The 13,098-nt window shown below is 48.1% G+C and overlaps 1 protein-coding gene across 1 annotated transcript; it reads left to right on the forward strand.

Annotated features, from left to right (window-relative positions):
• Positions 1-561: 561 nt before the first annotated feature.
• On the forward strand, positions 562-8,697 carry tmem161a (transmembrane protein 161A). The gene is made up of 12 exons (XM_088907695.1): positions 562-679; positions 1,345-1,448; positions 1,926-2,009; positions 2,274-2,371; positions 2,993-3,149; positions 3,786-3,937; positions 4,332-4,392; positions 4,481-4,624; positions 5,306-5,419; positions 6,202-6,376; positions 6,884-6,980; positions 7,466-8,697. Exons 1-12 carry the CDS (start codon positions 677-679, stop codon positions 7,765-7,767), a joined length of 1,491 nt encoding a protein of 496 aa, XP_088763821.1. The 5' UTR covers positions 562-676; the 3' UTR covers positions 7,768-8,697.
• The last annotated feature ends 4,401 nt before the right edge of the window (positions 8,698-13,098 follow it).

Consider the following 13,098-nt stretch of genomic DNA (forward strand, 5'->3'; position numbering starts at 1 on the left):
GTCACCTTTAAGTTTGCGCGCGCCAGGCATTACACGGCAGGTGGGACGCGTGGCATCATGGGGGCTGTAGTCTTAGGAGAGAAATGCAAAACCATTTTGGAGGCCTGACAGAAAATGACGAGCATTTTACGCTGGGCAATGGGCAAAAGAGGCGGGTGCACAGAGGATTTACCTAAAACAAGTCAAGGAATTAAGAAGATTAAACAAGGACAGGCCACTGACAGGCCAGGAAATTCGTCTTCCTACAGAGAATTGGCATTCAAATCTAATTTCGTGTTTTAATTCACGTCATGCATGTACATATGTAAAAAATAATCTGTAATGCTATCTGCATGCTGTCCTTGAAAAGCCAGATATGACACTTTGGAAATGATCACAAAAAAACTCCAATTCCCAAAAACCTTTGGCCTTAGTGCGACTCAACCACACGGTTGAATCACGGTCTTCCCAGGACGCTGATTGGTGCGCTCCGCAGCTTGACCCCCATCTTTCCCTTACTGGAGATTTACGAGATCACCCAATCAGATGCACCGCGGGTTAGGAATCATCCAATCAGGTTAAAGGGTAGGTTGAGCCTCAAACATGTTCTTACCAGACAGGTCCAGCTGTTGACAGAGAGAGGGGAGCTTAACTCGTGTTATTCAGCTCTGCTAATTTTAAAAATAAGACGCACAAAATGGTGAGTACGTTAATTTATTTTTTTTTTTTACTGTCCGATCTTTGTGTATAAAGCTACTGAAGTGAAAGAAGACTTGCCTGATCTCGCCTGAGTTTCTCAGCTGAACGTAACGGAACACTTGTCAGAAACTCCGGTCATTTGTTGCAGAATCCAAAATTACGTGTTTCTACGAGCGCAGAAGCTTTGAGATAAGTGCGAAATAATAATAATATAATATCCCGATCGGTCTGTCCTCTGGCATGTGCGGTGTTAAGGTCTTTAAGTGGCTCTGATCAAATCTGGAGTACGAGGCAGATTTCTGAGCCGTTGAAGGATCGCCTCAGCTGCAGCACGTTGCCCCCACCTGTCGCTTTTTAAGGATCTTGTTGGCTTTTGACCTTGCGGGCTCAGAGTCCGCGATTGTGCTCGGATGCACTGCAGGGTGGTGGGATGGAGGGGGGGAGGCGGTGTAGCGTGGTGGTCGGCCAAGCGCTTTTCGACACGGCCGCCGGCTGGGTCGCCTTTTTATTTATTCCCTCCATCCTGCGTGTCAAAGACAAACCACCCCAAAAATAAGAACGTGCGTGAACTGAGCGCGCGTGATGGCCGGGCGTCCGTGGGTCTGTGCCTGTGCTCTGTGCTCCAGGGTGCGAGAGAGTGAGAGAGTCTCTGGTCCTCCCCCACAGGCGCTGATGGGCATCCAGCTGGTGGTCAGCCTGCTGGTGGCCAGCATCATGCAGAGGATGGCCCCTCACTACTCCTTTGCCCGCTGGCTCCTCTGCAACGGCAGGTAGGTGAGAAGCAAATACCCCCCCCCCCCCAGTTATGACAGGTGATGGGTCACCAGCCTAATGCCAAGAGCATGCCAGCCTCTGCCATGATCAGTTGAGTCCACTGCTGCAGTTTGTATTTAGTGCCATTTCACACACATTGCACAGGGTGAACTGGGGATGTTTGGGTGAGGTTGCACCTAGACAGTCTGTGCGGTGTTTTGACCTTCGAGCAAGATGAAAAGGTTTAAAGATTTGCAGCCCGGGAAGTTTTAATTCAGTTCCCACCTTGGAGTGTTAAAGTAAATGTGAAGGGGTTCTGTTATGCGATCTTCCTTAATTCGCAAGATCTTCTCCCTTTGAGGGTAAGCGTGGCGCGGCAGGGTGGTGGACGAGCCGTGGTCACTCTGAGCTGGACTGGAAGTCGTTGTCCCAGTGTGATAACCTTGCCCATCTCTTCTCCCCCTTCCCTGCCTCTCTCTTCTCCCCCGGTCCAGCCTCTATCGATTCAAACACCCCTCGGAGGGGGAGCTGTGTGCTCTGGCAGGGAAACAGGTTCCAAGGAACAACAGGCGAGACAGGTGAGGCTCTCTGTGAATCTGTTAAGGGTTCATGCCCGGCTAATTCCAGAGCATGTGTTTCCAGATTCTTCACCGCAAGGAAGGTGTAGTCCTTTAATTCCTAGGCACTGGGGTTTTGTAATTCACTTCAGTCGACAGGATGAAACATTACCAGGCTTCACTCTTTTTTTGATCACGTCTACTGAAAGTTCACTTGCACCAGTGAAATCTGCGAAGGAGTTGTGCCTCTGTAACGCACGGCAGCTGAACTTTCGCGTTTCCTAGGAGACATAACGGGGCCGCAGAGAGCAAGCCCCTCACGGTACCCAAAGACATCGACCTCCACCTGGAAGCTGCTCCTATCAACGCGCTGGACGCCCTGGGTAAGGTGTCCACAGTGCTGGTTGGGTCAGGCCCATAGCTGTGCTGGACTCTTGACGACAGAGGCCGGTATGGAGCTGTAGACCAAGCCCACTCACACAGTCGCACACCACCAAAGGGGGCACTTTTATCCTGCACTAGTGCTTGAACTCCCACCTGCTCTCTCCTCATAGGAGTTAAAATACCAACTTAAAACACAGAAATGAATCTCTTCAAATAGACACGTGTGCTTATTTGCACAATAAGTCATTCAAATGCTGGTTTCAGAACTTAAAAGGGAGACAAATTTTGAAGCCAGGAAGCTGTAACATAAGTAACAATACTTACATGTCCATAATGTCTTCTGAATTTAGTAATAATGACATTTTACATAGGCAGCACGGTGGCGCAGGGGTACATATTGCTGCCTTGCAGCACTGGGGCCATAGAGCTGGGGTGCTGTGTGTGTGGAGTTTGTATGTTCTCCTCTGTTTGTGTGGGTGTCCTCTGGGTGCTCCGGTTTCCTCCAAAGACATGCTGGTATGTTATTTGGCTTCTGGGAAGCAGGCCCTAGGCTGTTTCCTAACTGCTCAGGAAGGCCCAATAATGTTGGGATAATTTCTGTAACTTGTACTTTTTTCCAGTTCTCCGTTTTTTCCTGGAGTACCAGTGGCTGGTTGACTTTGCAGTTTATGCTCTGGGCGTCTACCTGTTCACGGAGGGCTACTACTGCCTCGCGGACGCCAGCAAGGAGGTCAATATCGGAGCCATCTGGTGCTTCCTGGCTATCCTCTTCACCGTGTATCCTTCACTCCGAGGGCCCAATGGGACCGGGTGTCTGAAGCAGGAGGGCACTGCTGGTTGAGCTGCTCGGACTCTCCTGCTGCGTGTGGTGATGTTGGGGAGAGACCTGCCTCTCCTCGGGACCAGGGCTGGACTGCCCGCAGTGTTTTAAAAGATGGTGGGAAGGTGGGCGGGGTCAGGGGCGTCGGCCTGCACTTCCTCTTTCTCCCCCGTGTGCACACATGGGCTTTGTAGACGAGAGCCAAGATGTGAAAAACCCACACAGGGCTGTTCCAGATCAGAGTGTTTCCAGATGATTCATTGCAAACTTTATTTGCTCCTGCTTCATTTTTGAACCACTCTGCTGAGCAGCTACAGCATAGAGCTAATAGGGAGTGTTTTTGCCTGAGTGATAGGAGTTTCGATTCCTCCTCCAGCAGTGCGCAGGTTTGCATATGCTTGTCTTGCTCTTCAAGCAGTTCCCAGGATCCTCCCTTTTGCCTTTATTTAGTGCTGAAAATGCGGCGTGACGTGGATCTGTAACCGTGTGTCCCGTGCCTGTGTGCGTCTCGCTGTTTCTGGGACAGCGCCGTCCTCCATAGTGACCGCAGCACCCAATTCAGCCAGCGGTGTTGACCCTTGACCTCTCATCAGGCGGACTCTCTTCACTCTGATGAGCCACTACTTCCGCTCGGAGGAGGGGGGCGAGCGCTCCGTGTGCCTGGCGTTCGGCTTCCTCTCGCTGCTGGTGGCCATGCTGGTGCTGGTGGTGCGGGACGATTACCTGGAGTTCGGTCTGGAGCCCGGTACGCGCTCCCCCGTGTGCGGGACAGTCCCCTCCGGCGCTCGGAGCGCTTAGAACACGGCCCCTCTGAACTGAGCGCAGACGGAGCGAAAAAGATCTGAAATCCACCTCACGGCCCACTGTTTCACTTATCTGCTGTTTTCTGAAGAAGATCTGTATTTGTTGCACCCTCTGTTATGCCACCATCCGCAGTCGCTTCCCTGGCAGCCTGGAATTGGATTTCCCTCGTTCACTTGTCCCCAGCTACTGGACAGGACAGGGCTTCAGGGCAGGAGTTTCAGCGCTTTCTGTCTGCTGTACTCTCATGGTTAATTTTTTCCATTTTTAAAGGGGTCTGTGAAAGCTTTGTTTCAGCTCCAAGATTCACAAGGGGCGGCTTGTTTTGTTTTTTTCAGGCCTCGCCGTTGTGTTTGATAACCTGGAGGCTTTTCTGAAACAGCAAGGCTGGGATTGGTCGTGAGTATCGGCTTTCTTAATCTAAAGAAAAACGATTATGGGCTCTAACCGGCCTCCCGTCGGCTGAACCTCCCTGTTTCCCTGACAGGATCCCCGTGACCAGGCTGGGCTTGAAGCTGGGCTTGGCAGCTCTCTGTTCCTTCATCGGTGCTCTGCTCGCCTTCCCTGGCCTCCGACTGGCCCAGACGCATTTGGATGCCCTGGACATGAACTCGGACCGGCCGATGATCCAGTACGAAATCTGCCTCTTTGTCGAAGAATGCCTGTTCAGATCACTCATGCCTCTCTTGTTGAACTGTTAAACCTGGAACAAGGTTACCCAGCCATGCTGTTGAAGCGGATACCTTGGTGTTCCAAACACGGGCAGGGTGGATCAGTTAGCTACCAGCCACTAATCCAAGCTGATGGATTGAATGGCCTCATTGTATTTGTAACAGTTCTTATGGATCCGAAAGTGCCATTTTCAGATCTCGGAAAGATTCTTTTGAGGCAGTTTGCATGAAAAGGAAGCCATGTTGGTTTCTGGACTCCAGAGTGGAGGTTGTGGGTTGAATTCCTCAGTGGGAAGATCACTCCAGTAAAAAACGAACGACTACTCTCCAGGTCAGAAACCATGAAACTTCTAAAGCGGCTGCAGTTTCTCCTGGTCCCGGTGAACTACAGAGTCTTCTGATGTACACATCGCCTGATTGGTTATGAATTCATTGAACCAGTTAAAAACTGCCAATGTTTCCATGTGCCGAAGGCCTGTGGTTCTCCAGGAACAGGGAGACTTATTTGAAGGAACAGTGTGAGACTCTGGTGAATGCCATCCATTGGTCCTATCGGTGCCGATGGCCTTCACTCAGCGCGGACAGTGTTCCTGTGAGATAGCCCCTTCGCTCTGAACATCTGACGTCTTTTCCTTTCCCAGAATTCTCCTCCATGCCAGCTTCCTTTCTCCGATGGTGGTGGTGCTGCTGTGGGTGAAGCCCATTGCCCGTGACTTCCTGGAGAGCGCCCCCCTGGGGAACAGCACAGTCTCCCTGTGAGTGTGACCTTTCACCCCCATCTCCCCCAATCCCACCACAGCGGTGCTGTGTTCAGTCTGCGATGTTCGCGGTGCATTGCTTAGCACACAGATGAACACCTGTACACCTCGCGTAACATTCAGCACGGAATGCAACAGACGAGAAAACACACGGAGTCAGAACACAGCTGTCACGCCCCCACGCATTCCTTCGTTAACCATCAGTATCATTTCTCAAATACTCAAAGAATTGGAAATCCAGTGTGTGGATTGCACGATGTTGGTCATGTTGACAGATTTTTTTTTTGCAGTCACATTTGTTGATATGCTGTAGCTCAGACTACAGTATTTGATTTTTTTTTCCCCAAAGTCAAAATAAAAAAGAGCTGAGAGAGAGGGAGATAAAAATGTTGAAGCCGTGCCTTCGTCTTTTGCAATTGGAGCACTGGAAATTAATAATAATAGTTGCTTACTCTTATATAGTGCTTTACAAGTCATGGGGATCCCCTCCACCACCAGTGTGCAGCCACACCTGGATGATGCACCAGTACACTACCCACACACCAGCTCCCAGTGGGGAGGAGAGCAGAGTGATGAAGCCAGTTCAGAGATGGGGATTATTAGGAGGCCATGATGGGTAAAGGCCAGGGGGGAAATCTGGCCAGGACACCGGGGTAACACCCCTACTCTTTTCGAGAAACGCCCAGATTATTGAATTTGGACTGTCAGACTAACCCTGTATCCCGCCAGCACCACAGGGATGGCTCAAGCAGAGTGTTTCTCCTTGTGTCTGTGGTCAGGATGTCAAGCTCCACGTTCGACTCGGTGCGCCTGTGGACTGTCCTGGCGCTGTGTGCCCTGCGCTTGGCCCTCGCCCGCCACCACCTGCAGGCCTACCTCAACCTGGCACACAAGTGGGTGGAGCAGATGAAGAGGGAGGCGGGGCGCATCGCTGCCATTGACATCCAGAGGAAGGTGAGGAGCTGGGGTCCTTCCCACTGTCGAGGCCATGCCCCTCCATGTGCAGAGTGCTGTAGAGAGGCTGACCACCGATCTGCCTGATCGGAAATGAAAGCCCTTTTAATGGAGCTGCATGGCTCACTAGTGATAGCATCAGGGTTTTCTGCTTTCACTCATCTGAGCTCTCAAGCTACAAAGCCTAAGCGATTATGTATAACCAAAACCTCATCACTGGCAGTTTAGCAATACCTGTGAAACATGCAGGAATTTCTTTTTTCAGGATAAGTTCATTTTGTGTCTTGCCATACAATGGGACTCCTTTGCTTTAAAAGAATCACTTCTCGGGTATTTTTAGGTTATGCAATAATTAAGATGGTCCGCAGTACATACTTTTTTAGTTTCTGACCGTTTTGTGGGCTTTCTGCGTTCGTATACTGAAAGTAAGGGTGTTGCGTGAAACTGTATCACTCTGCGTGTGTTTGCTCGCTCTGTAACCTGGTGTCTCCACCTCCCGCCCCACAGGTGACCCGTGTGTTCTGTTACCTGACTGTGGTCACGCTGCAGTACCTGGGCCCCATCATGCTCATGGCTTTCTCCACCATGCTGCTGAAATCGCTGGGTAAGAGCTGCTGACATCACCGGACTGGGCAGGGCAGGACAAATATTCTCTTATGAAAGGGTCCCGGATCAGCACCATCTGAGCTCTGTGAATGAGTGTGGTTCCTCTGCATCATGAACACGCTAGACCTCGCCATCAGACCTTCGCTCCTCACCTCCTGGGGGAATCCAGTGACCTTGAGGGCGAAGCAGCGTGCTGCAGAGGTGCGCAGGCTTTAAGGGTGCCCCTGAATTCAGAAGAGGCACTTTGCTGCGCTAGGTGGTGTAGGGTGAATGCTTCCAGTGTGGCCTTCTAAGCAGGGTTCGTTTAAATATTTTGAGTTTTCTAAGCCAAAGTCTCCAAGTCTCCCTCTCTCCTGTGAGCACGGAGGCTTTGCTCTTGTCCTGCCCTGAGCCGAGAGCTGCTGGGGTATTGGGCGGTTTTGCCTCTGCAGCTCAGCTGCTCCGCGTGGATCAGTCATTCCTGCCCTCTCTCTGTTCTCTCAGGGGGCCACTCCTGGGGTTTGTTCCCAGACTCCCCCGGCCCGCCGCCCGCCGTGCTGCCCCCCGCGCCCCTGCCCACGGCCGCCCCCCCCGGCGTTGAGGACGAGGATGGGGGGGAGGAGTACGAGGAGGACCTTCAGGCCACGGTGGCGCGCTTCTCCGCGGCGCTGACCGCCCTGCGCGCCGCCCTCACCCCCGGCTTCTACAGAGGCCTCTTCTCCTTCCTCACCTGGTGGGTGGCGGCCTGTCAGGTGATCAGCAGCCTGTTCGGGGTTTATTTCCACCAATACCTCATGCACTCCTAGGGGGACCGGCTCTGCGTCCCTCCCAGATCTCTCCCAGGACAGAGGAGCTAGCTGGGCAGCTTCCATTCTCTCCCGGACAGGAAGGGCTCGGGCTCCTGCATCCCTGCAGAAGGGCCGCGCTGCTTCGATAACATCCACCTGCTGCCTGTAACTAACCGGCCCTCCCACTTCCTGTGATGCGTTTCCTGTTTCCTGCAGTCCTGGAAGCTCAGCTCTCGCACCATGTCGACAATCGAACCTCCAGAGTTCTGGAGAAGGGAGACGAGCCAGAAACGGACATTTCATCGTCTGCGGTTTGAGGAAGGCACAGAAATGTCTGGGATTTCTTAGTGTGAAGTTTTTTTTTTTCCTTGTTTTGCATTTTTTTCCCCTGAGGCTTGCATGAAGTATAGTGTTGACCCAACCAGGACCTGGCCTCAATTATTCGTGCCTGTTTCTGCTCCGCCTCTCCAGGCTTTAATGAAGTGCCTGAAACTCAGGGATCTGTAACTGCTTTGGGATGGGTTAGAGTACCAAATGGGTGTTGTTTTTGTTTTCTGTTACTATGTATGAAAGCCCCACAGCCAGAGAAAAAAAAGAAAAACTTTAAGCAGGTGTGTTAAGTATAATTCAGTATCTATAAAAGAAAGACGGAAGAATCCAATTTAATTTTGTCTGTTGAGGACTGAGTCCTGTTACAATGGTCTGTACCTGCAGGAGTGATTTACTACTCACTGTACTCATAATCAGAGTTAATTTTCTGGAAAAAAAAATCTGAAATGTGATTCATTCTATGTTTCTAAAAAAATCCTAATTGTAATGTACTAATACAGGACGTCTCCTGCTCCGATCTTTGATAGTTTTTCTTGCTGTAGATGAGAGACAAACGTTTTTATGTGTGATTAAGAAATAAAAAAGCAAATATTTATTAAAAAAATGCATGAATTGAGTGACCCATGTGTCTGTTTTTTTTCAGTATTGTTATTTATACTGTATATCCATGCCCTCCTTGTAGCGGCATGTGAGTTTTAAGAAGATAAATTGTGCTCTTTTGCAGTATTCTGGATAAATGGTTTCTTAAAGGGATGTAGAGAGAGTTAAGAAAAGGGCTTGTATTAGTCATCAGTTACGTCCGCTCATTGCGGTTCTGCTCCGTGCGACAGCGGGAACATTTCCACTGAAGGGCTAAATATGATCATTTTTACGGTGTAATTTACAAGTAAAGTAACCGTCCTGCAAAGAGCTTTTAACTCCTTTATTTTTTTCTATTTATGTAGTATTATTCGACTACTCTGGGCGTTGTTTCTTCAGAAAATTATTTTTAAAATAAGCATGGGAGAAATTTCAGAGCTCGGCAACTCATAACCCTGTCAATTCTTCGAAGGCGAAGGTACTCACTGTCGGTTTAAAGGGAGAACTTAAAATTTCAGAACTACAGTATCTCAGATGAGAACTATAAAACAGTCAAGATTTCCCCCTATTCGGCGCTGCTTCGAGATTGTCAGTCAAAGGCGTCTTTGACTGAGAGCACTTGGATTCCACACATAAACGCGTTTTCCCTTTGTCTTTCTGCAAGACGTGCTGTGCTTTCCTGTAACCGGGCCTAAATCCAGAAACTATCTGCAGAGCCTTCATCTTTGACAGCCCTGTCTCTTCCTCGCGGCAGTCCATCTCTGAGACAAAGGTACTGGCAGCCGAGTGGGAGCCAGTGTATTAATGATGTCCCATCGAGGATGGGGGGGAAGTTAAGCCGAACATCAAATACTTCTGTAGCAAATGACATCCTGCATGACAATGCCTCGTCTAGCCACCCAGAAATTAGCAATTCCAGACGTCTTTTTTTGTGCCGTTTGAACGTCAGCAATAACTCGTAATAATGCCCTGCTTTCAGTGCCGTCTGAGTCTGTGACCTTAACCCCGGATTTTATTGCGATAAAATTCGCCCCTAAACCGGTCCTGTTTTCCGGGGAACAGACTGGGGGATGCGTTATCAATTGTCACCGTTATTTTCCTAATAATTTTGCTAGTCGTTTCAGACTCGTGGTACTACTTAACTCGTTTGTTAAGTAAATCGTTTTTCTTCTTTTGGGACAGGTAAGGCACAGCTCGGGTTTGTGTGTCAAGGCGAGGTTCTCTGGGCGGATAAGAAGAGAGCTAATTTCCCTTCGTTAGTGAAAACATACGTATTTTGGCCATAACAAACCCCCCAATTTACAGTTGGAGATTTTGTTTTCGTACAAGTTTCAGAACTATAGCTATGGAGAAAATGATGTGAGCCCAGGGAAAGAGCGTCTCTATTGAAACGGTGCGCCGGCTGCCCTACGGTCCACTGAGCGCTTGTCTGAAATCCGACATGATTTATTAGTGATATTATTTGATTTCCCCACCAAATTAGAATCGACAAAGCGGCGGCCCAGCTGAAGGAAGAACGGCCGTGCCCCTGTGCTGTCGGAGCTCAATCGACGTCAGTAACAGCATTTCGACACTGATCTGCGCAGGGGACTCACCGGCGATTAGTCTGCGGACTTGAGCAGCAGCACCAGCTCGCAGATACATGCCTGAAGCAAGGGGTTAATGTGAACACGGCAATGTCTCTCGCCCTGAAATTGGTGTTTATTTCGTTTTCCGTTTTGAAATCACAGGTAATTAAGAAGCAAACGGTCTTGCTTTTTGTGTCTTCCTAATTTGTAGAAATACATACCCAACATTAGATACTGTCTGTAGACCAACACACGGATAGTTTTTTTTGTTTTTACTTTCGTCTTTTGTACAACGTATTAAAAACTTGAAATAAGGTTCGGTTCTGGGAAGGTTCGCAGAAAAGAGGTTTTAAGTTTTTGTGAACCGCCGCGACATCGTGTTCTGGCGTTTACCTTTCAGGGGGAGGGGGGGGGGGGTTCGCTAGTTGTCCGCAGTTTTTGTGGCAAAGCAGTTCGAAACAAAAACAAAACAAAAAAAGAAACGTCATGTGGTCTCGGCAAAACCAGAGCCACCGTCTATCAGGACACAGAGAAGACACGTGACCTTCCGCCCCCGATGGGACCGACTTCATGTCTGGGGCTGAACTTCCTTATGAACTCGGGACCACTCGGCCTTTGACCTCAGAGGTCATAGGGCACCAGCCACCCCCTTCAAACAACCTTTTCCCGAAAAAAAAAAAAAACCCAACTGTTTAAGGTGCCCCGCTAAACAGCTCCTGCCGCTTGTGGGGTCCAGAGGGCGACATCTTTACATCACCAACGTCATGATCACTGTCCCATGCTCTACATTACAGAACCTAGCAGCTACCAGAACCATAAACTGCAGAAATTCCTTCTGCTGGCATTGAATATGAATTAATATTGCGCTTTGCTCCAATCAATGTGCTGATGAAATGAATTTGGCCTTCAAATATGTGCAGTACATATGGATTTCGATAGGTATAAAGACCGACAGTGTGTCTATTTTGGATTCAAAAACTAAGATCTGATGCTTTTTAAAAAATGAAATAAGAGTGTGCATTTTTTCCCCTTAAATGATGCCATAATGTTTGATGCATTTCATCTGCTTGTGGACCACGATGCCTGTAGGCCCCCTGCTATCTTTGCTTTGCCAATGAAAACTCGAATTCTGGAATCCTGTTAGTGAGGCGCTAGTCTAGAGCACATGAGACAGAGAGAGAAGCTGTTTCCTGACCAGCCCGAGCTGACGTTCTATGAAAAAAAATAAGAATGCTGTCTGTGGCGCTGGGATTAGTCAGACTACAGAGGCGAAAAGTGATGTCTGACAACCTTATTTGACAAGACGTGAGAACAATTATGCAGAATGAAAAAAAAGGCGTGCTCGTTTTTTTTTTTGTGTATCGTGAGAGCTCCGGGAATTTCCACACAGGGGTTATTTAGAAGCTGTAATGTTTCACAATGGAGGGGAAAAAAAACAAAACAAAACAGCTGTTCTGAGTACCGAGTCTTTCTTGTTGTTTTTCCTTGTTCACTTCCACTTACTCCTCCTATCTGCCCCCGAATATCGTACATAGATATTGAAATGTACCCCTGGGCAGACGTTGAGATTTTTCCCAAAATCAAGAGGCTCTTGACAAGTCTGGGAGAGTGTCTAGCTTAATGAACTGGAAGGTGACAGGGCTGACATATCTATATAATTACATTAATTATGTGCATCTGTTTGGAGGCCCAGTTGCGGGCCTACAGAAGCCTGGCTGTTGCTATAGGGACCAGGGACTCGAGTATTCAGACATGCCCTGCAGACTGCCCCTGCTCTCAGGGGAGGTGCCCAGACATAACCCCCCGGGGTTTCATTTTATTTGGGAGGGGGGAGAAAGCGTGCGTCTGTGTGAGTGATGGATAATTTAGGGCAATCTAAAAAAGATTTAGTTTTAAAAAGGTAAATACATTTAGCTATATATTTTATATATATAAACACGATAATTTTAGTTCCCTTCACGTTTTTCTTCTTCTTCCAGCCTCCGGAACTGATCTGTGATGATCTTGGCCAAGATCGTTTTTCTAAACTCTTCTGTTTGTAACAGCTCCCAGATTAAGACGTACACTGACTAGACTAAATGGGTCTCCTCATGCGACTCAACCATTTCAAATGCTTGGCGAAACAGAAAAAGAAATTCTGGGAATATTATCCCATTGACACATCAATACCTTCGCACTTTCAGAGTAGGTTTAACAAAAACATTTTGTTGATATTTTTATCTCCTTGTTAATGTCGAATCAGAATCTATTAAACCTCTGTTGAATTATACGAACGTTATGTTCAATGAAATTGATCATTTTCTTCAAGATACACAGAATGACATTGCACATGTTCTTAATTTGCAAACACCACAATGCATTTACACATTCTTATAATTGGGTTCATGTTTCACGTGTGAGTAAGAACTTACAACTTTTCTGTACAGTTTATATTTACTTGTTATGGACAAATCATAGATTACATTTCTACAGATTACTATATCACTATAAGAGATTCGCACTGATGTGGGATCCAAAGGAAAGGCCTCTTAGGCTCTGTTTTATCTCATGGAAGTGCGTGAACTGTACTTACAAGACTGTAAGAGAGTCATGCTTTAGGTTCTAGATTTACCATTTAAAAAAAAATCAAGGAAAGATTAAAATCAGAAATGCATTGAAATGAAGGTATCACGAGTGCAATGCTACGGTGAACTTCTGAACTTCCCAGACTGTCCATGTAGCTGTTTCTTTTGTCAAGGAAATGATGAATGCAGCATTAACGAACAGAAAACCTTGCACGTCACTGCGGTGGTATAATTTCCAACGTTGCATGATTAGGGTGTTTTATTTTTATTTTTAAGGGGGACAGCGCGACCTCTTGTGGGCATTGTCC

Source organism: Atractosteus spatula, chromosome 28, assembly GCF_055471065.1.
Source record: "Atractosteus spatula isolate fAtrSpa1 chromosome 28, fAtrSpa1.hap1, whole genome shotgun sequence".
NCBI lineage: Eukaryota > Metazoa > Chordata > Actinopteri > Semionotiformes > Lepisosteidae > Atractosteus > Atractosteus spatula.

Excerpts from the sequence above, each read along its gene's own strand:
- tmem161a (XM_088907695.1), top strand. Across the intron at positions 5,420-6,201 it reads GGGAACAGCACAGTCTCCCT|GATGTCAAGCTCCACGTTCG; the intron begins GTGAGTGTGACC and ends GTCTGTGGTCAG. Across the intron at positions 6,981-7,465 it reads CATGCTGCTGAAATCGCTGG|GGGGCCACTCCTGGGGTTTG; the intron begins GTAAGAGCTGCT and ends CTGTTCTCTCAG.